Genomic DNA, 23,651 nt, shown 5'->3' with positions numbered 1-23,651 from the left:
ATATGCTCTCCCTGTAAATTGTGTTTATGGATTGGTGTTTCCATGGTTGGCTTACTTGATTTACTACTAAGTCCCCAATGCACTGTGTGTGCCTAGGGCCTGTAAATCAAATGCTACCAAGGCCACGCAGCACTGATTGGGTGTTAGACCTGGCATCTTTGGCGTGGTTACCCCTGACTTTTTGCCTCTACCTCCTGTGTTTTTGATGCTATGCTGGATTTCGTTTTTGCTGGTTTAGATGCTTTGGGCACTTTGCCACTGCTGATCAGTGTCAAAGTGCAAGTGCTCCCTTGGTAAATTGTTGTATTGATTGGTTATCCATGATTGGGATATTTGTTTCACCTGTTAGCCCCTAGTAAAGTGCACTGCGTGTGCCAGGGCTGGTGATTCAAATGCTACTAGTGGGCTGCAGCACTGATTGTGCCACCCACAGGAGTAGCGCTAAAATGATGTCTTAGGCCTGCTTGCAGTGCCTATGTGCAGTCCAGGACTGCCATGTCGACCTGGCCAGTGCACCCACTGACCAGGCCTTATCCTTCCCTTTCTGTACATGTCAGGCATCCCTATGGTGGCCCTAGGTACCCCCCTGGGCTGGGTGCAGTGTATCTGAAAGGTAGGGCATGTACTGAGGTGTGTAACATGCCCTGGTAGTGAATTACAGCCATTTTCGTTTTTCACTGCTGAGAGGCTATCTTGCCCATAGGATAGAATGGGGAAGGCTGTTTACATGCCTATCTTCCCATAGGGGCAAGATAGAAAATCCAAGTTTGGTATCTCTGTGTTCAGAATTTAATTATACATCTTTTTAGCAAGATGGTTTTTAAATTCACTGTGTGAGAATAGCACTTTTTAGAAAGTAGCTATTCTCCTGTTTAACCTTCCTGTGTGCCTGTGTGCTGGTTGGCTGAAGGGTGTCATGTGATGGGCCAGGTGGCTCCAGGAGCCTGGATGAGTCAGCAGCAGGGTGAATAGGGAGATCTGCTTTAGATGGGTGGGAGGAGTAGTCCCTGGGTTTGAATAGGGCTGTCCCTGCCAAACACAAAGCTGGCTCCACCCCCTGCTGGCCAGGCTGAGGACTCTGCCTCTGCTGGCACAAAGAAGGCTCCACCTCCTGCTGAGCGTCTAACGACCCTGCCCCTCACTCTGAAAGGAACCAGGTGCTCCAGAGCAGAGCACACCCAGGAACCGGTTTGACCACTGGAACAAAGAGAGACAAACACTTGGAGGGGTATAAGAAGAGGACCCCAGACACCTAAAACTTTAGATCACTTTGGAACTAAGAAGAAACCTCTGCCAAGGAGAAAGCTGAAAAGGACTGAAGAGGAGAAGACTGCCTGCTTGCTGTTTTGCTTTGCTGCCAAGGAGAGGGGAAGGACTTTGCTGTGTCCCCTTCTTTTGATTCTGATCTCCAAGGGCCTGAGAAGAGCTGGCTCCCTGTTAAGAAGTCCCAGGAACAAAAGGACTTCACCACCAGCTCCCCTGGAACTCTGCTGAGGGAGTTCTGACCTGCCTTGGAGTGCTTGCCCAGTCTTGGGGCCTCAGGAGGTCGTTTTGCTGTGTTTTGGGAGCTGGGAAGCAGAAGCGTGAAAAGAGTGACTGGTACCCAACGCATCATCCGATTGCGTGTCGCAAGAACGAGAGTGCGTGGAAAATTTCATTGCGGCACCATCGCAACACGCAGGGTCCCCGCATCGCCGAGTGCGTCGAGCATCGTCCCTAAGCGTGAAGATTCCTGACATTGCGAGGGTCGTCGCAGAACCAGTTTGCGGGCCGCACCACTGCAGGTGCGTGAAAAGTCTCCAGTCATCGTGTGCGTCGACGCAGAGTCCCGTTCCGTGGCGCATCGAGAGTTGCGGCGCCGGAAGTCAATGCTGCGCCGCGCATCGTGCCACATCGAAGCGTGTCGCATCGAACCTGTGCGTGAAGCTTCCCCCTAAGAAACCTACGCAACGAAGGCCAAAGTCATCGCATCCTCCCCTTACAGATCGGAGCCGGCGCATCCACCTCTGCTGCGTGAAGCAGGGCTGCTGCAAAGCCTCCCCAGGATCTCAGGAGTATCGCATCGCCTTTGCAAGCTTCCTTGTTATAGCTTTTGGGAACCTTATCGCAACTACAGGTACTGTTGGGCACGAGAGTGTCGCATTTTGTGCATTGAGAGTCGCATTGTGCAGGACACTGACTTTTACATCCTGGAGTACTTTCTGCAAACTCTTGAACTATCTTTAAAGTAACCTTTTTGAATTATATGTTGGTTTGTCTGTAGTATTTGGTCTTGTGAAGTTTTTAGTAAAGATACCTTATTTTTCTAAAACTGGTGTGGAGTAAATCTGTGGTGTTTTCACTGTGTTACTGTGAGTGTTGGTACAAATACTTTACACATTGCCTTTGATAGCCTAGACTGCTCAGGCCAAGCTACCTAGAGGGTGAGCAGGGGTTATCTTAACAGTGTATCCCCCTTTCCCTGACTAGAAGCAAGGGTCCCTACTTGGACAGTGGTACCTACCCTGCCAACTAGAGACCCCCAGATCTAACATTGGGCGACCCACACACGCAGTCTTTCATAGGGTTCTCAGACCTGCCACTGCAGTGTCTGTGCGCAGTCTTTATTGCCACGTCGACCTGGCAAGTGCACCCACTTGCTAGGCCTTAACCTCCCCTTTTAATATGTAAGGCACCCCTAAGGTAGGCCCAAGGTACCCCTGTGGGCATGGTGCAGTGTATGTGAAAGGTAGGATATCTACGGATGTGTGTGACATGTCCTGATAGTCGTGTGACATGTCCTGATAGTGAAATACAGTGCATTTTGTTTTTCACTGTTGAAAGGCTATCTGTCCCATAGGATAGAATGGGAGTTTGTTTATAACATCTTATAAAGTATAACTTCCCATTGGGACAAGATGGAAAGTTGGGGTTTAGTATGCCTGAACTCAGAATATAAAAATTTATCTTTTAGTAAAGATGACTTTTATATTGTGTGTTTGAAAATACCACTTTTAGAAAGTTGGTATTTTCTTGCTTAGCCATCCATTGTGCCTCAGCTGGTTTGTGGATTGACTGTCTGTCTTTGGCGTCACAGGGGTTGGAGATGCGCATTCTCTTAGACAGCCACTGGGAGGGGTGTTGATGAGTGGCCTGCCTTTACTGGATGAGTCGGGGCTGGGCTGAATAGACCTGGGCTGCATTTAGAGTAGGGGAGGAGATTTTATTTGTACCTGAATAAGCCTGGTCTGCCTTACACAATGCTGTCTCCACCTCCCGTAGGAAGCTGGGCTGGAGAGGACAGAACTGGTTTTGACTGAGCCCAGAGCTCTCTGCCACAAGAGAACAAAGAGAAATGCTGTATAAATATTGGGGCCTGGACCCCAGAACGTTAGATCATTTCTGGAATTCAAGAGGAACCTTTGCCAAGGGTTAGAACTGGAGAAACTGAAGGAAAAGTACTACCCCATTGCTGTTTGCTGTCTGGGGTTGGCCTGCAGTGGCTGTTTCTGCCAGGAAAAGGACAAAGATATTGCTGTGTGCTGTGCCCCCTGCTTGAGGAAGATCTCCAAGGGCTTGAAGTAGAGCTTGCCTCCTATTTTGAAGTCTCCGGGATACAAAGACTTCACCACCAGCTCCCCTGAACTTCATTGCTGGGAGTTCTGCCCTTCCAAGAGGTGCTTGTTGCTGAGTTGGGCCTCTGGAGGTAGTTCCTGCTGTTGGGAGCTGGAAAAGATACGCAACTACTAGAATCGCAACGCATCCACACATGTTTCCGGCGCATTGCTGCCGTGCAGAAGAATTTCTATGCATCGTCATCATGCCGCTGAAGAAACCGACACAGCGCCTGCCCATGGCTGGAGAAATTGTGGCACGCCGCATCGAGTGCACCGATCTACGAAGTATGAGATCACCACACCAATTCCGATGCAGGCCCTGGTGTGCAGCTGCATCGAGAGCCTCTGCATCCCCGATCCCCACGCATCGCACCGGGGCGCCAAGTCTACAAGGACACCGGGCTGCAGTAAGAAACCGACGCATCACCTCCCCTGGAGTAAGAAACTGACGCATCACCTTCCCTGCGCATAAAGAAGCGATGCATCACCTTCCCTGCACCTGTTTATGATTTTGACGCATCCAAGGTACTTTATGTTGAAAGTGCTGCATCTATAGTTAGCTATTGACAGAAGAGTTGTTACCTTTTAAGAAGTACATTTTGATTACTGTATTGTGGATTTTTGTTGTTTTGCTCTTGTTTGGTTTATGTAAAGATTATGTTTTTTCCTAAACTGGTGTGGTGTATATTTGTAGTGCTTTCACTGTATTACTGTATGTGTGCACAAATGCTTTACACACCGCCTCTGAGATAATCCTATCTGCTCATGCCAAGCTACCAAGGGGGTGAGTGGGGTTATTTTAGAAGTGTATCCCCCTTAACCTGACTAGGAATAAGGGTCCCTACTTTGAAAAAGGTGCAAACTATTGCCAACTAGAGACCCCCATTTCTAACACCACCCATTCTGTCTCACATACAATCAAACCCTGCAATTACTTTTCATTTGGTGCTGGGCACCTATTTCACAGACTTAACAATAGGACCTTAATTACTTTTGGCACTTATGTGACCATTGTTCTGTGTGCTCTGTAAAGAGGCCATGTATCCACGGGTTGAATGAGGATGTGTTCAGAACATGTTTACGACACAGTGACTGACACTATCATAAACTCACACTGCCATCTGTCAAAATGCCAGACCTCTCAACCCCTGCCATGTACACTAATCCACAGTCTGAAATCCCCTAGCAGTGGTTCAATTCACTGAATGTTCATATGTTGCATGAAAAAGAAAACTAAAGAACAATATCTCACCAATTGAATTACTCAGATGAAATTGCGGGACATATACTATGCAGCATCTCTAGCTTGGATAACTTTAAGAATTGTCACACCCATGTTTGAGAAGGAGGTTAGGGTTTTTGTGTGTACAGTTAGTAACATGATTGTAGGGTACAGTAGGAACCTGTTTCAAAGTCTGTTAAAATTACTGGCAGTGTAAATCACTGGCAGCATCCAGCTCACTCACAGCCTTAGCTGTCACTATTACTTACACCTTTATGGCGCTTAGCTGCATAATTGTGGTGATTTCTCACACCATCATGAACTCAAGATCTCGATTTTGGAAAATCATCAATAGGACAGTTTGTCAATGAGAGAAATACAAAGGTGTCAACAAACAAAGCATATTTAAAAAGTGAAAAATCTACTCATCATAGTTTTGCTCTATTCTCTTTGAGTGGTCATGGAAATGGATTCAGTCATAGATTTTCAATAATGCCCCAACTTCTCTTATACTCAGTCCTTCGAATAACCTGCAGGTTGATCAATCCACAGTGTGTGTTGATGTTTGCATGTGATATTTGCCTAATGCAAACCAAATTAAAAAGTACTTGAGCGCTGTACAGGTTAAAAAGGAAAAGATACAGTTAACAAGTGAGTGAAGGGTTGTCTGGGTTCTGACAGTGAAACTGGGGTGATACTGCTTCATGATATAGAGTTCTTTAAAGAGATGGAGCCCACCTCTTTCCTTCATTGGAACAGAGTTGTAAAGATAGGATGCCATTCCAGCCCATGGATACATATATGTAGAGGGTGTGTTGCCGTCCTTGCTTTTTTTGCACTTCTTTTTCTTCAGTCTGATTGTGTACTGTATTGTGTGCTGAGAGCCACGGAAGATGATGAGCATCTCAACCAGATAAGAGGGAATGCAGATCAAGCAGGCTTTGTAAACGCTGCAATTGCTTTTGAAGATGGTGCAGGCCTACAAAATGGGTCAGTGGAGTTCCATGAGGGTGGGGGTGATGTGGTCAAGTTTTATTAAGTCCTTGAAGATACCTGCTGTGCCATGAAGGATGCCAGTGTGGAGTCTATGAGTTCATGGAACAGAGTGTTTCCACCATCTAGATGTGCATGTACAATGTTTGAAAAGCTGGTCTGAGATTTGTTTCTAGAAAGAACAGTTTAGCTTTCATTAATAGAGAGAAAAGGTATCTGGTTGTCTTGATTTTCGTAAGTATTTGTTCCTTGCGAGTATAATCAGAATCCAGGGTGGATTTGACTGACTTGGGGATGGGTGAAAATTACATTGTCAAATTGTTAGACCTGACATCTTTAGCATGGTATTCCCCCAAACATTATGCCTTCGCTCCATTACTTTCCTGAACTTGATTTTGTTGGCATTAGGTCTCTGTGCACTTAACCCTGCCAACCAATGCTAAAGTGCTTATGCTCTGTCCTTAAAACATGATAAAATGTTATGTTACCATGATTTGTCTAGCGCAGCTAATCAGCTGATAGGGTATCCAGGCACTGGAGCTGGGATGTTGCTCTAGGACTGAGGGTGATGGGAGTCAGGCCCCAGGGATTAGTTGAAGAACCAGGTCTTCAGCTCCTTGTGGAATTCAAAAAGTGAGAAGGAGGCACTTATGTGGATAGGGAGGTCATTCCAGGTCTTGGGTGGAATGTAGGAAAATGTTAGACCACCTGTTCTACTTTTGTGGATGTAAGGGGTGTGCGCAAGTGAGAGTGAGGCTGAGCACAGGTGTCTGGTTGGTTTATGGAAGTGAAGGTGGCTGTTAAGGTATGTTAGTCTGATGTTATGCAGTGGCTTGTTTGCACGTATGAGAAATTTGAACTGGCAGTGTGCAGAAAGGCCACTCACAAGGATTCAGATGAATCCTGTCTAATAAAAAAATATTTCAAATAGATTTCATCTTGAGAAGTCATAACACTGACTTTCTTAGTTGCAAATTTTGTGACAAAAAATGTTGAGCCTAGGTGCTGGAAGTAGAGATGCGGGGGCACTCCCAGATTAAGTGCCTAGAGACCTTTGGTGATTGGCGCTCTATAAACATAATCTCACATTCCCATTAACCATGCTTGATTTCAGAAGGTTAATGAGCCAAATAAATGCCTTTAAATTTTGATTGTATCTTGTCACATTTGCTGTGCATTTAAAGACAGGAGTCAAATATAAGTCTTCTGACTAATTGATGCATATTTTATTATTTTGGAGATTGGTGTTTATGTTCCTTTCTGTGAGTGCCAAATGAGGATTTTTTAAAGTGAACTATATGAACTATCTGAAAATCATTACTGGGGTACAGGAAGTGAGAAAAAAAAGGCTGCATAATATCTTATTTTTTCAAACACACAACAAAAAACTAAATGCCTATAGATCAACTCGACAACTTTTTGAAAATCCATCAGCACTTAAGATAGCACAAACAAAACACACGTTTATGTGGTTCTGAAGTGTGAGGGAAACAAAGATTTGAATACAATCAAATCAAGACACTTTTGGGGGTCATTAGCATGGCGGGCGGTGGTGATCCGCCCTCCAAAACACCCCGCCGGATGGCCTGTTACCCCCGCCCCATTAGCGTGGCGTGGGATAGCGCGGCGGGCGGAAAGTCCGTCCGCCGCTTTTCTGCCAGTAGGCAATCGTCACGATTGCCTACCGGGCAGAAAAGGCCCATAATATGGTGGCGGTGCCTTGCAGGAACCGCCATCCATATTATTGTGAGGCATTTTCAATGCCTTTCCATGGCGGAAACTCAGCTATGGAAAGGCATGCGCAGTTCTCTTAGGGGGCCCGTTGTAGGCCCCCAGGGAGGAGGATGGCTGCACTTGGGGGGTACCCATGGTACCCCTCAACATTGGCATGCACAAGGTGGCAGGCACCGCGTGGTGCCTGTCACGTTGTGCATGCCAATGCACAACATACATATATTGCATTGTGGCGGGTGCTGCTTACAGCACCGCCCGCCACAATGTAATGTATGCGGGATGCCACTACCACTTGGTGGTGGCATCCTAATTGTCATGGCGGGACCGCCGCACCACTGGCGGCCGGTCCCAGCACCGCTATGGTGGCGGAATGGACCTCTTTATTTGGTGATGTGCAAATTATAAATATTCACTGTAACCACACACGTTACCTATGGTTTGTGTTTTATATAGTTGTATTAGCACACTGCATGTCTGTGAAATTTAGAAGCCATTTACATTGAAAATATGCTGTCTGTAGATGACTGTGTGCTACTACAACACACCATACTTTAGTAATGTTTTTTAACTGAATGCTGCAAAATGCACCACCAGCTCCATACCACCCTCTACCAAACTCCTTCTGAATGGGCGTGGCTCGTTCGTTGCATTTGGAATTTCCACAGTCCCCATGACTTCAGTGGTGTAACACTTATGGCAGCACCCCCATCCCGACAATTTTTTCAGCACCACTGATGTCGAGTACATTGCAAGTAGGACTTTTGCAATTAGGCGTGTACAAATGTTAATTTTGGTAGCGGTGTGCAAAAGTAAGAGATTCCTAACTTTGTGAAGGTTTTTTGCTAGACTTTACGACTGACCAGAATGTAAAGCTGGTGTCTTTTAACTTTTAAAAGGGCGAATGGATAAAGAGTCCTTTAGCAGAATCTGAATTGTTCCTGCTGACAGTCATGGTTGCAAGAGTATCACTCAGTAGCCACGTACTTGAAGCTCCCCATGCCCAGAGATGATTATACTCCAAAGTTTGCTGCTTGATTTACCACCATAAGCCTTCCAGCAGCACTGAATGGAATGTCTGTAATTGACAAGCAGTGGCTGCTGTGTTTCTCAGCTCACTCTGAGGGCAGCCCTGAGGGACAGAGCGTGAAACATCCACACATCAGCCAATTTCTTGTAGTTTGAGGTCTCGTTTTTTTGTTGTTTTTTTGTAGTTTTATATAGCGCGAACTTGACCCGAATACAACCAGGTATCAGAGCGCTTTACATAGCACCAGTTACGTTACATGAGGACACACATTCATTTTTTTTTTTTTTTTGGTTAGGCACGCTGCTCTTGGTCTTACTACTCGAAATGAAGTCAGGCGAGTCTAACCTCTGCTTTGAGCAAAGTGGGGTTACAATAGGATGTTTCACCCTTTTTCGACAAGGTTGAGGGTTCTTGTTTTTGGCTGATTTCGTGGTGAAGTTGTAATCGCTCTAATCCCCAGACTCCACAACGTCAAAGTGTTATACACCAAGAGAAATATTAATTAAAGATGTTTCACATATATTTTAAGTGCAACAGTTGATAAAATAGGCTTTAACAACCGGCATGCAACTTCAGCTGTGTTCCTGCATGTCTTCTTCAGTGCTTAATTTAAGCCAGTCATTTCCAGTGCTCGGCACCGGGACTTAATTGTCAACACCGGCACTCATGACAGTCTGCCTCATGGTGGCGCTGTTTGTGCAATTAAAAGATGAGCAGAACAACAGTTGTTTATTAATTCAATATACATTAAAAACACGTAATACCTACTGCTCAAGCCATTCTTATCGCTTTGATGGCCTTGAACAGGTTGAAAGCAGCAGCGGTCCGTGCAGGTAAGCATGGTGGGGCTGGGAGGGGCGGGGTGGATATCGACAGACGACAGAATAGGAATTATTTATTTATTGAATTTTCCATCTTCTGTCTTCTGTTGACTAACACCTCTGCCCCAACTCACCACGCTTACCTGCACGGACCATCCATCGCTGGTTGAAATGTCACACTTGTGTGATGGTTAATAGTTGTGTAGATACTGTCATTAACAGCGCTGGCAGTGGAAATGGGTGTTGCAAGCTTTGTTGGCCTCCTGAAGATGGCCCTGACACTTATTTTTTTACAAATTAACCACTGGTCTTCTTTAATATATGTTGTATTCCTCCATGCCTTCTTTGATACATACTATGAAGCTTTCATTCTGCAGTGTCAGTAAATGGCCTCAGCTTGTAGCTTGTAGATATATATATTATATTTTTTCCACCGATAGGACCAATGCAACATTTAAAGACATTAGCTAGTGTGGAGTTCATATGGAAAGTAACTTGGTCACGTGCATCAAAAGAAGTGTTCTGGTTCCCAGCAACGAAAATCTGCCTATCAAAAACAGACATTTATTTATAGGTTAATCTCATTAAAAAGTGAATTAAATTGGGAAAAATGCAGAAACAAGGATGCTTGATGCTGATTGTAATTTTCTCATCTGTTGCAGGTCAATGAACAAACTCACGCAGCTGGAACGGCTTGATTTAGGCAATAATGAATTCACGGAACTGGTAAGGCATTTAAATGAATATCTTTCACAATTTAAGGGACATGCCTTTGTGTTTCTAAAGATACATTAAATGAATTTTGCCAGAAGTGCTACCTTTTTTTACGGCCGGGTGTATGCCTGAATTAGCAGTATCAATAGCCATTATGCAACATGTAATTGGAAAATGAAGAAAATAATTGTGGGGTTTAAAAAGTGAAAACATATCCAAAACGGGCGAGGTCCAGCGTTTCCTAGGTTACTACCTAATACTGTGCATTTCCTCCCATGTTTTTTCTTCAACAAAAGAGCCGGTTTAGTAAATATCTTAAAAAAGACCAAGAAACTCACACCAATGTGATTACAAAAGCCATACCAACAAGCATTTGCAATGCAATAGGTCTCGCAGTTGCATATTGAGCTATTGGCATTGTAAATGACAAAGCCTTTTATTTATGTTTAAAAAACCTGCAATAATAAAAGGCATTGTCGTTTACAATACCAATTGGTCAAAGTTTTCAAAATGGGAGATCTATTGCATTGCAAATGCTTGTTGTTTAAAAGCGCCCCATGCTGCGCTTTTACTAGAGGCCACGCCCCTTTCTTTAGAGTAGCCATGCCTAAAGAAAGGTCCGGGCCGCTATCAAAGTGAAAGCGCAGTATGGGGCGCTTTTACCCAAAAAAGCATTTGTTTGTCAAGTTGACAAACAAATGCTCTTTTCTGTCAAAGAGTCCCATAAAAGCACGCATGGCGTGTTGAATATAGCATGAAAGCATGAGGTGCCTGCAGTAGGAGAAACTATTAAAGAAAATAGTGCTTACAGAGTAAATAAGACGTACCATGTAACATCCAAGTAAAAGCACTAGTCCTCATTGGAGTTTAGAAATGAAGGCAAAGCGGTACTGAGGAGGGACTAAGAAGCCTAATAACTATTCAGAAGCCAGCATTTACGAAGGGCAATGACACAAGCCAATAACAAATATGGGCGGAGAGTGGGCGGGGCTTCATGTCTATACTCCAATACAGCATGGCTAGCAGGGCAGCGCATGCGCAGGCTCAACCTAAAAATGACTGTTTATGACGAGAAGTAAATACATCATCACGCAATATGTGTTTTTTCAGTACTTGTAAACAACGAATTAGCATAAATAAACCGAAAGCCTGTTTTTTGCAGTTTTATATAGCTTGAATTCGGTCCAAAGGCATTGAAGACCTTTACAGGAGCACCAGATTACATTACATAATGTTAGGGTATGTTTTTGGGCACAGGGAGATAAGTGGTTTGTAAGAATCACATGATCTTGATTCCACACCGGGACTGTAACCTGGTTCCACAGTTCCAAGGTTGGCAGCTCTGTCCCTTAGGCTATACCTTCAGAATACTGACAGATTAGCACTGTAATGCTTTAAAACTCAAGAAAGGCATAAACAAGCCACAAGACATAACAGTAACTACTTTCTCAATGCACCTGAATGCTGCACAGCCTTCAGTGTACTTGCAACTAATGACATAAACACTCTGGATTGTAGTAGGTGAACAGCGATGAGCATAACTGTCACATTATTATGTACTTTATCATAATATGCAAATGCTTGACAACAGCAGGTAGACCATCACCCCCTTTTGTAATGACCTTGTGGGATTTTCTGCTGAACACTGTTCTGAACACTGGCGCCTCGTCTGCCCATGATGCCTTTGTCAGGGGTGATCCCAGTGGGGTGATGCAGAATCTGTCAGCACATACCCTGTTTATAGAGCTCAGAGGTATCATTGGACATGACCTCACTTCAGCTAAGGGCTGCCCCTCTGCAAGAACCCTAGCTACAATATTCTGGGGTGGCCTATAAAGAGCTATAACCAAGGGGAAATTATTGCCTCTGGTTCACGTTTTCAGTTAGAGACACTGTTCCACCACATTTCCACCATTTAAATGCAGACACACCCTCTCCATACATGCTCTAGCACTCTCAGGGAATTGAGCCATTCAGTATCACACAAGGGCCAAGCTATCCCTTCTCTATAACCAAAGTAAGACAGAGGCCACAGCTGTCCAATAAGTACTCTTTTTGATGTTTAAGTGTTTTTTGTATGTATATATCTATATGCCATTTCTGTCGCACAAACCAAGGCATAACTTACTCAACTTAATCAATATCCTTCTGACTTTAATATTATATACTCATAAGTGTATGAAAAGGAATATGTTTTTTCATATACAGAGACTATACACCTTGACCTTTTTAGAATAGTTTTTGACAAGTGGACTTACCAACTTAAACTCTTTAATATGATTCTCATTCTTTAATGAATATAAGATATATCTCTCTCCATGGTTTATTACTTTAAGTCAACTAAGTCAGCATTTCCACAAGAGCACACAGATGCCACCAATGGCCAAAATATATAGCAAAGACTGTGAGAGTTTCATTCTGTGCTCTGTTCTGCTAGGATCCCGTACAGTGAGCTTCCTAACCACAAACGTCAAAATCCCAATCTCTGCAGCATTTCCACACAGTGGGCTGACAGTTCCACTGCTTACATCTAATATGGCGCATCCCAACTCGGTATGACTCATTAAAGTAACATGTGTGACGAAGAACCCATCCGCCAAACGATAAAACAGCCTCTTAGTCTCTTACATTTATCCAGAATACACCTCTGAGAATAGGATCCTCAATCACTCTTGATAAAAGCACATTAAACTCCTGACAAAAAGGTTCCAGCTGTACCAGCAAGGAATCACAGTTGCCCAACAAGCAATGCTCTGAAACACGAGAAACATCTACTCAATGGATCTTAGATGGCTGCCACCACTACAGGTCTCGAGAGAGTCCTTTGGCATTTTGAGACATGCAGCTTGTCTTGATTCCACTTGCATGTTTCATGTAGTACAAGCATTGCAGCCGTAGAGCCTCACATAAAACGGCACTCCACCCGGAGCGCAATACTGACCGCCTATGAAGCAGAAGGCCTTTGAAGTTTGAAGGAATTTGCATCTGTGTCTGCTTGCTATACACAGGTGAGCGTGGTCCATGGATCCTGACATTGCACTATGAGGGAGGCAAGGGAATACTGTTAGTGTCCTGGAAATGGTTGATAGGATTGACAGATGTGCAAGGGATTCTAAAGTGTGTTGTAAGAGTTATAAGGCAGCAAAGGTGTGTAGTGTACCATCATTCCCAGTAGAATTACTGGAAGGCCTGTCTAGGCTGGTGTGGTGGATGGTGGCAATTGTTATCATGGGTCCCTTTGCTGTTCTTCCTCGGAAGAAAGCTTACGTATTTGTCCAGGTTAACTACTATTCAAAATGGTTAGAGGTACAAATGGAGGAAGTGCAACCATTGAGGTAGTGCTTGGCTTACTGTCACAAGTACATTCCTGAGGGATTGGTGCCCGACAATGACGTCCAATTTAAGTCAGATAGAAATGCAAGAATGTATGGCATCCAGTAGGGTTTAGCATTCAAGTGTGTATAGCAGATCACACTTTCAAGAGAAGAAACAGGATTACATGAATGATATAAATCTGAAGGAAAAAGGAAAAAATACCAAGAAAGGTTGAGAGAACAAATGAAACGTGTACAGAATTGGGTTATTGGTTACAAAGAGCGTGTGTTTTTCACAAGTAATAAGCCCACAATTTTCTTTACTGGGAATCAAGTACCTAATTGTAGCATTTGACCCTTTCAGGGTAGCAAAGCACAGAAGTGCAAGGCCTACTCAGGGGAGGTGAAGTGGGCTAGTAACCCCATCTCTTTGATACACAACGACATCACTGAATACATTATAATACATTACACAAAATGACATAAATAACACAATATGCCTCTCTTATACTCGATGCAACATCGCATTATATGTAGGTGTCATTATCAATAAGACATGCCTTCTTGCTTTGCCAAGGTGGCACGACACCGGTAAAATCAGTCACATGTTATGTTTCACCAATGCAACACCACTGGAGTCAATGGGAATGGTTTCAATCTGCCATACATGTTATAATCCACCATTCGAGTCAATAAATCAATAAGTATAGTATCAGTAAAAGCATTCATCATAATGGAATACCTTGCACTGTTAACCATCAATATTGCCAATAAGGAATTGGGTTTGAAAATATGAGTCCTAGAGTTTTATTTTATTTTCAGTAACATTCCAGAACCCAAAAGCAAAATCTCTAATCCCTAAAATACTTAAGCACAACCTTTCCCAGCGTCAGGGATTCAATCCCCTGGGAGGGGTAAGGTGACTTAGTAAAGGCAAATGATGTGGCTTCTGCATTCTCTGGAGCTCCCTACAACACAGTTCATTTTGGTGGTGCATCTGTCCATTTTGGGACCACCACAAACAAATATGTTAATGTTAATCTCCTCAGAGGGGATTATGGGGCGTGTCATGTTTATGGTGCTTGAATACTTGATCAGCAATTCCGGCTGCTCTCTTTTATGCTGCCTTGCACCGCATAGCATTTTTCTTTTCCTTTTATTATTTTTTGGTACCCCTGTCTCACTAGGGACACCCACAGCCTTGGTAGCCATTGTTGTTGAGGCCTGCAGGAGAAACCTCATGGCACCTGCAGCCCTAGGCAGTAATCTGCAAGTGTGTGCCTCTCCTGTGCAGCACACAGGAGCCTGTTTGTCTCTGGTTCTGATCCCACCCAACTGAAGCAATTTCTCTTCTACTCACACCCACAGGCAGAAGCAGTGCACTGTCCCTGCCTGACAGCCCGGGATACAAGTTTAATAAATGGTTTTAATTTTCCCTATACTTTACAATGGGAAGATCTACACCCCGACTGTGGAGTCTCCCTATGCTAGAGATATGGAAAAGTAAAGAAAAGTTTATTTAATTTAAAAAAAGAGTTAAAATAGTTGGTGTTAAATATGTAAATATTTTTTTTTTTAATTTAAATGTAGAAAACATTTAAACAATGCTACAAAACTGGTAACTTAATTTTGAACTAAATTTTTATTATTGAAATGTATTATTTTTCTGCTTTTTTAAGTAAAAAAAATCCCAACTAAAGTAAAACGCTGTAAAAAAAAGCCTAATATCCATTAACAATTATTGCAAATGATGCATAAAAATAATTTAAAATATGTTCATTATATTTTAAAGAAAATGAATGTTACATTAATTTATAAATTCAAAAGGTTGTTACAATATTTTATTATTAAAATCATATAGATTTTATTCTTTTTTTAATAAATATTTAATTATATTTATGTATTTTTGTAAGTATTTTAAATAATTTAATGTGAAATGAATTTCCTAAGGTGTTTTAGTTTAAATGCCTACGTCCGTTCTTTTCTAGGGGAAGGTATTGCAGTACCAGTGGTTGGCCATGTGTGGTGCTGGACTTACTCCAACTCTAAGCAGGAGTAATTTACTATTGTTTTAGGTCCCTTTTGGCTTTAGTCACTTTAGAAGGGCAGTTTGTGAATATCAATGGGTTTACGTTTTCTGTAGGCAGGTGCATCTCCCTCACTAAACCCTTCCCTAACACTGCCTAAACCCCTTCTTACTCCTCCCTAGACACATTCCACTTATCAGTTAGTATGCTCCTTTTTTATTCACTCCACCTTGCCCCACCCACATTTGCTACTAAATAGTAAACTTACAAATGTGAGGATCTCTCCATAGAAAAGGCAGGAGAGGGAAAGTTGGAGATTTGCACTCATAGATTTGTGAATTGCATTTTGTAGTACTTTAACAGTATTGTAGTAGTACTAAACATACTACAAAATAAAGTTTTTGAATAGGCCCCAAGGAGTTCAGAGATTATAAATCTATACTCAGGATGTATGTTTAACCTTAGATTGACACTTTGCTGGGCCCTGTAGGACTAAGTGGGAAGAAACTGTACCTGTGCAGATTTAGCTCATATGTCTACAGCGCAAACACCACTGAACTTCAGTAAGCACTTGCAGTTAGCACTTCCTGTTAATTTACAATGAGTGAGGCTGATGTGGTGAGACTCGCTCATTCCAAAAACCCAACATTTGTGTAGTCAAATGCAAAAAATCCAGAGGGATTAAATGGGCTGAAGCAATTTGCTATTGATAGGAGGTGAGAGAGTAAAGGGGAAGTCTGTACAGAGGATAAAAGTGAGCTAGATGATGAGGATTAAGAATCTTGGGGTAGTTGTTGACGTTAGTAATGCTGGTCTGGACCTCCACAGTTGAGGCAAGTAAGGAAGTCAGCCATTATGGTGAAAGATGGTCATATCTGGAATCTGGAAAGTATCAAAATGTACTGCATTGAGAACAAGATGATGGGAAGGGGGTGAGAATAAGATGATCGGGAAGGGGTTGTGAGGGGGCTAAGGATGAAAATATGATGAAAATGTTTTTGGGATGTAACTGATCAGGAATTTGCATATGAAGTTGCTGTATCTGAATGGCTCTGTTTTGGACCATGACACAAGTAATCTGGGACATTCTTTTGGAGTGTCCAGTTTGTGTCTTTCAGAGACTGAGTTTCTCCATGTAAACGGATGTCTTAATAGGGTGTGTCCAGAACCTGCAAGAAGTAAACATTGTGTGCTAAGTTGCAGACTGTAGTGTAGATGTGGTCTGTGTGGACTGTTTATATTGTGTCAGTTTTATTGGTCGTTATTATTGTAGTAGGCAGTTGTTCTGCTAAAGGGGGAGATTTGTTGTATATGCTTGGTCAGAATTTGAAATATGTGGTGTGGATGGTACAATAGGAAATGTTGGTATGTGCATGTGTTTGAGGTGGGTGGCAGCCTGCTCATTTCCTTTTTGCTCCTTATGCGTTACTCTTCTTAATAAATTGCTTCATGTTGTATGGAGCCCTGAGTAGTATTAGTAACACTTCAGCTGGTTTAAGTCACTTGTACATGAAGGGGTCAGTTTCAGGCCGCTGTGCCAGTTGTGCTGCTGCTTGGCTGTGTCTTCCTCCTGGGTTTTATTTCTGCCCTGCCTGGTATTCATCTGCTGCCAGCCTCAAAGGTTACCTCTACCTTTCGAGGAGTGTCTAATATTTTGATTAAATGTTTTGATCAGACCTAATTACATTGCTAGGACTGTTCAACATGGTTCGGTTTACGGACCAATTTAATGGAAATATGATACTCATGTTGTATGGATCAGTTCTGGTCATCGTGAAATGCCCAAGGCAAATAAACAATGGTCTATACCTCCCGGCTTGAATTTTTTTAATACACTTAGAGGTAACATGTGACAGGCGATTTGCCTCGTACCTGTTTTTTAATTGCATCTCCCACAGACTCTGTCGCAAATAATTGCTGTGCTCAGTTTATTATGGTAGAAGAATTTTCAGGTTAACATTTTTATAATTGATTTTCCTGGTAACTATTTTTTATTGGTGTCTGTGAGTGTCTACTTTACTTTATTTTTCCATTCAATGTTAAATATAGAACCAAAACGATTTAAGCATTAACCTTTTATTTTTCCTGCTTCAGTAGTTTAAGTATGTAGAAACCTTTAGCTAGCTACCTTTTAAAACGTAGTCAATTTTATCATGCAATTAAATTCTTGAATTCTAGTCTTTGTGGCCTTATTTCATTCTGCATGCTGCCATTCTTGAATGCAGATTTTTTCATTTTCATACTGTAATACCTTTATATTGACTAAATAATATGTAAATTGATGACCAAACCTTCCCGTTCTTAGACCAGGACTGTGATGCTTTGCCTCAGTGGCTCCATTTTGGTTGCAAAAAGGCCTCTTCAAGTCCCCTAAATAGTTTGCCTTTAGACACCACTGCTCTGTTTACTTGAAGTGCAGGTTCAAGTAAACTCATGATGAAACTTCCATATGAAGCAGAAGTCTTTCTCTAGCATAGGAGGATCCAGGTGATAGGTCTGTCTTTGGTAGTAATCCTATATTTTCTCCCTCGCCGGACATTGTGGACTTCCCTTCTGTTTTTAACTCTAACTTGTGGCCTCATAATGAGTGCCGAGATGAGTTGCAAAATGGATGCAAACTGTGGGCTCAGTTCGCAAAGGTAAACTGAGACCTCAGGTCTAAGTTTACCTTGGTAAATTGGGCCCTGTATTTGTTGCCTCATTTATTATTGCACTTGGTCCTCCTTTGCCCAAGCAGTTTCATCCTAGAAAAATTTGTATGTGCAAAATAGTTTTCAAATGTGTATTCTGTAAGGTAGTACTAGTAGCAAATACCATTTTCCAAACTTAATGACCCTAGTCCAATTTCGCTATATTCTGCAATCTATCTTCCAAAGTTACATTTGACAGGAAGTGGCACTTGGGTTTCAATATTATTGTACCTCTTAAGCCCCTGGAAATATAAATGAAAATGACATGAGCGTGTGCTCTATGTCGGAATCACTTTTCTGTATTTCAGACCTGCCCACCAATCTGATTTACTGGTCGAACGCTATTAAAGTATGCATTCCCAGTTTACTCAAATTGAAGTCAACCACAAGTACTGTTCATTGCAATTGCAGACACGCCATCTCATTTTTAATACACTCTTTGAAGTAATTGTGGGGCGTCTCCCTGTCAACATAGTTTCATGCTATGAGCATGATATTGAGTATGTACTCATTTTCGCACAAGTGTTCAGGAGTTAGTTATCGAAAGGTTAGCTGGTTATGCCTTCCAAGAGCTTAAAGTGCGAACAAGAATGCACAAATGTTTAAGTAGCTGGAAACAAGTTATTTTCTTTATTTTGGAGTTCATCTCACCCATTATACAGTCTAGCACTTGGAGACGAAACATGAATCCATGAAGTGCGGGGTGACTTTTCCTTGCAAAACCTGGTGATAGGTTGAACATTTAAATTCTGCCTACGCCACAAAGCATTGTGGGCTTCTGTTAACAGCCATTCACAAGTACGTTTGTGTTAGATCTGGGGGTCTCTAGTTGGCAGGGTAGGTACCACTGTCCAAGTAGGGACCCTTGCTTCTAGTCAGGGAAAGGGGGATACACTGTTAAGATAACCCCTGCTCACCCTCTAGGTAGCTTGGCCTGAGCAGTCTAGGCTATCAAAGGCAATGTGTAAAGTATTTGTACCAACACTCACAGTAACACAGTGAAAACACCACAGATTTACTCCACACCAGTTTTAGAAAAATAATGTATCTTTACTAAAAACTTCACAAGACCAACTATTACAGACAAACCAACATATAATTCAAAAGGTTACTTTAAGGATAGTTCAAGAGTTTGCAGAAAGTACTCCAGGATGTCAAAGTCAGTGTCCTGCACAATGCGACTCTCAATGCACAAAATGCGACACTCTCGTGCCCAACAGTACCTGTCGTTGCGATAAGGTTCCCAAAAGCTATAACAAGGAAGATGGCAAAGGCGATGCGATGCTCCTGAGATCCTGGGGAGGCTTTGCAGCAGCCCTGCTTCACGCAGCAGAGGTGGATGCGCCGGCTCCGATCTGTAGGGGGAGGATGCGATACCTTTGGCTTTCGTTGCGTAGGTTTCTTAGGGGGAAGCTTCACGCACAGGTTCGATGCGACACTCTTCGATGTGGTGCGATGCGTGGCGCAGCGTTGCCTTCCGGCGCCGCAACTCTCGATGCGCCACGGAACGGGACTCTGCGTCGACGCACGCAGCGATTGGAGACTTTTCACGCACCGGCAGTGGTGCGGCCCGCAAACTGGTTCTGCGACAACCCTCGCAATGGCAGGAAGCTTCACGCTTCGGGACGATGCTCGACGCACTCGGCGATGCGGAGACCCTGCGTGTTGCGATGGTGCCGCGATGAAATTTTCCACGCACTCTCGTCTTGCGACACGCAATCGGATGATGCGCTGGGTACCAGTCACTCTTGTTCACGCTTCTGCTTCCCAGCTCCCTCAACACAGCAAAACGACCTCCTGAAGCCCCAAGACTGGGCAAGCAACAGTTTGTAGCTAGAGAATGCCCATAATCTGACAGGTCGCCACAGTATTTTTCAAGTGGCAGTTCAGAATACACAAAGAAGGGCGTCAGGTAGAGGATGAAACCAATTATAAAGGAACTTCTGCTGTTGAAGCTAATATGATTAGACAAACTGTCCTCTGAGAAAAGAGAACTTTCCCAATCTAACCGAGATGTTATCTATTTGCTGCACCGCCCACTTTCGTAACAGGAACGGAAACATGGTCTTCATAAACCTCTGCTGGGGTTATCCCCAAATGGATGAGACTGCTACAGAATTTAGTATCAATGATTACCTTTTCTCTTCTGTGCAACAAGAAATGAGGACTGTTAGAAATGGGGGTCTCTAGTTGGCAGAGGTAGGTACCTTTGTCCAAGTAGGGACCCTTCTTTCTAGTCAGTAAAGGGGATTCACTTCTAAAATAACCCCTGCTCACCCCCTTGGTACCTGGGCATGAGCAGACAGGCAGTTTGTAAAGCATTTGTGAACACATACAGTAATACAGTGAAAACACTACAAATGGATACCACCCCAGTTTAGAAAAGTAAGTAATCTTTCCACAATACAGTAATAAAAATATGACTTTCAAATGGTAGAAATAGTTCAGTTCAAAGGAAATTGCAGATGTAACACTTTTCACACAAAGTACCTTGGATGCGTCGCGCACACAACAAAAAGGGTTGCAGGGAAGGTGATGCTTTGGTTCCATACACTCAGGGAAGGTAATGCATCGATTCCTTCCTCTGGGGAGGTGAGGCATCGGTTCCTTACTGCTGCACAGGGGACATGATGCATCAGTTCCGTATTGTAGAGGAGGTGATGCATCGGTTTCCTACTACGTGGGGAGGTGATGCGTCGGTTTCTTACTGCGTCCCCCAATGATGCGACATACCTGGTGCCTTGACGCGATACGACGATCTGGGATGAAGCATGGGTTCCTGCAGCCACACATTAGGGCTTGCGTCAGAATCAGTGCGGTGATCTCGGACTTCGGAGATCGGTGCACTCGATGCGGCATGCAGTGATTTCTCGAGCCACAGGCAGGCGCTGCAACGATTTCTTCGGAGATGCATCGGAAACAGGTGCGGATGCGCCATGCTTCTCGTTGTTGCATTGCTTTTCCAGCTCCCAACAGCCAGAAGAACCTCCAGAGGCCCAGAACAGCTACAGGCACCTATTTGCAGGTCAGAAATCCCAGCAAGGAAGTTCAGGGGAGCTGGAGGTGAAGTCTTTGTGTCCCTGAGACATTAGAACAGGAGGCAAGCTCAGTTTCACACCCCTGGAGATCCTCCTCAAGCAGGGGACACAGCAAACAGCAAAGTCCTTTTCCCTTTCCTTGGCAGAAAGTAGCTACTGCAGGCCAATCCCAGACAGCAAACTGCACAGGGGCAGTATTCCTCCTCAGTTTCTCCAGCTCTTCTCCTTGGCAAATGTTCCTCTTGATTCCCAGAAGTGATCTAAAGTTCTGGGGTCTAGGCACCTCTTTCTATACAGTAAAATCATTTGTTCTGTGTGACAGAGAAGCTCTTTGCCCTGCCAAAACCAGTTCTGTCCTCTCTGATGCAGCTTCCTGGCAGGAGGCAGAGACAGCATTGTGGAAGGCAGACCAGGCCCATTCAGGTGAAAGGAAATCTCCTCTCCCTATTCTAAATGCAGCCCAGGTCTATTCAGCCCAGTCCTGACTCATCCACACTCTCTGGAGCCACTGCACATCCCCAGCCCTTGTCACTTTGAAACCAGACAGTCAATACACATCCTGGCAGAGGCACACTGGATGGCTAAGCAAGAAAATACATACTTTGTAAAAGTGGTATTTTCAAACATAGAACGTAAAAATCAGCCTCACTAAAAGATGCATTTTAACATTCAAGCATACTAAACTTTATTTCCTACCTTGTTCCCAGGGGTAGTTATGTTTATAAGATGTTATGAACAAACTCCCCATTTTATACTATGGGAACAGGTAGCCTTGCAATAGTGAAAAACAGAACTGGCAGTATTTCACTATTAGGACATGCCACACACATCAGGGAATGTCCTACCTTTTACATATACTGCACCCTGCCCACAGGGGTACCTTGGGCTTACCTTAGGTGTCACAAACTTGTAAGAAAAGGGAAGGTTAGAGCCTGGCAAGTGGGTGCACTTGCCAGGTAGACATGGCAGTACCAAACTGCACACTAGCTCTGCAAATGCAGGCCTGAGTTACATTTACAGGATGCTTATGTGGGTGGCACAATCAGTGCTGCAGCCCACTCGTAGCATGTGATTTACAGGCCCTGGGCAAACACAGTGATGCCAGGCCTAACAAGGACTAACTTTAAACAACCATACAAATCAATAAATATGTTCAGAACTCATGGAAAAAATGGATTATAAGATAGAGGAAGTTAAACAGAGAATTGCCAGCGATGCCCGGTTTAAACACGTAGCGTATGCATCCCCTATACTGGGGAAAACAAATGAAATCTGCCATCTGTGTGTTCATATAAATCTATATAAGATCTGCACGTTTAGACAACATAAACTGTGGGATTGGTGTCCTGACTGAGTCCAGGGACCCCCACTGGGTATGCTTGCCTGTATACCAGCTAGCTCACAGTGCTACTGTAAACTCCTCTTACCAAGGAGAAAATAGTGCCTGGCAACTATCGAATCTGAGAACCCTGTCCCATCAGGGATTGTGGAAACAGTACAGTACTTTTCGCTCATTAACTCGTGTTCACTTTGTCTCAGAGAGATACACAGAATAAACAGTGGGGACGTTTTCAATAAGCATTTATTGAACCAACATCATTCTAGTGTAAAATAGGTGTGCTGAAATAACCATAAGACAGAAACAGATATAAATGATTAAAAGCACCAACAGAGTAAATGGATGGTAGATTTCTACCATAGTGCTAAAACAATGAATACAGGCACATAGGTAAATACATGGCAGTAATAATGCGTACTCCTACGATGCAACCTTAACTAGATGTACCTAAGTGTACCTAGCATTTATGTAGAGCCAAGAATCCCCCCAGGATGGAGCCAAACCCTTTACCTGAAGTTAGAGAACGAAGGAACTCGTCTTGGTCTCGAGATGGACACCCCGCAAGGGATGTCAGACCACTGTGTGCTGGAGTGTCTGCGTGCAGGAACCTCAGCATCTCGTGTCAGCGTGTCAGCATGGAAGTCTTTCTCCTCTGCCTGCCCCAGCAAAACTATGGTTTTTATATACCCAAAAGGTACCCTAAGGCATTCTACCTTGCTGTGTTATGTCGGCCAAGAATGATGGAACGGATGACCCTTAATACATAGTTATTATGCAGAAGATGGTAATCGTGCTGTGATTCTGAGAAACCTCATGCATGATAAATTAGGCTACTTTTCTGGGAAAACCACACAACATTTATGCAGCACCTAACTAGGTAAAAGGTCAATACCAAAAATGGTTATGTAGTACAATGGCAGAGAAAATGTAGGTGAAAGGTTCGGTGACTACGCAAGCCTAATTTGGGGTACATTACAAAACATACCAGAAGGGGCAGATGGGACACTGTACTCATTGCCAAACCAGGATCTCTTTATGATATTGTAGGAAACTAAGCCCTGTGTCCTCTCGGAGGCTTTCATTAGAATGCAAAAGTGACATTTTTAAAAAAGCGGAGCGAGTTCTATTCAAAATGT

General features: G+C 43.4%; 1 protein-coding gene across 1 annotated transcript in view; it reads left to right on the top strand.

Moving 5' to 3' along the window:
• The window catches only part of LRRC7 (leucine rich repeat containing 7), a 1,991,887-nt gene that overhangs the window by 1,131,134 nt on the left and 837,102 nt on the right, over positions 1–23,651 (top strand). The window contains exon 9 of the mRNA XM_085602293.1: positions 10,056–10,119. Coding sequence (XP_085458419.1) covers positions 10,056–10,119 — 64 coding nt within the window. The remainder of the gene's footprint in view (positions 1–10,055; positions 10,120–23,651) is intronic.

The sequence above is a fragment of the Triturus cristatus genome, chromosome 4_2 (assembly GCF_964204655.1).
Source record: "Triturus cristatus chromosome 4_2, aTriCri1.1, whole genome shotgun sequence".
NCBI classification, from domain to species: Eukaryota; Metazoa; Chordata; class Amphibia; order Caudata; family Salamandridae; genus Triturus; species Triturus cristatus.
This window is presented reverse-complemented; position numbering and strand designations above follow the sequence as displayed.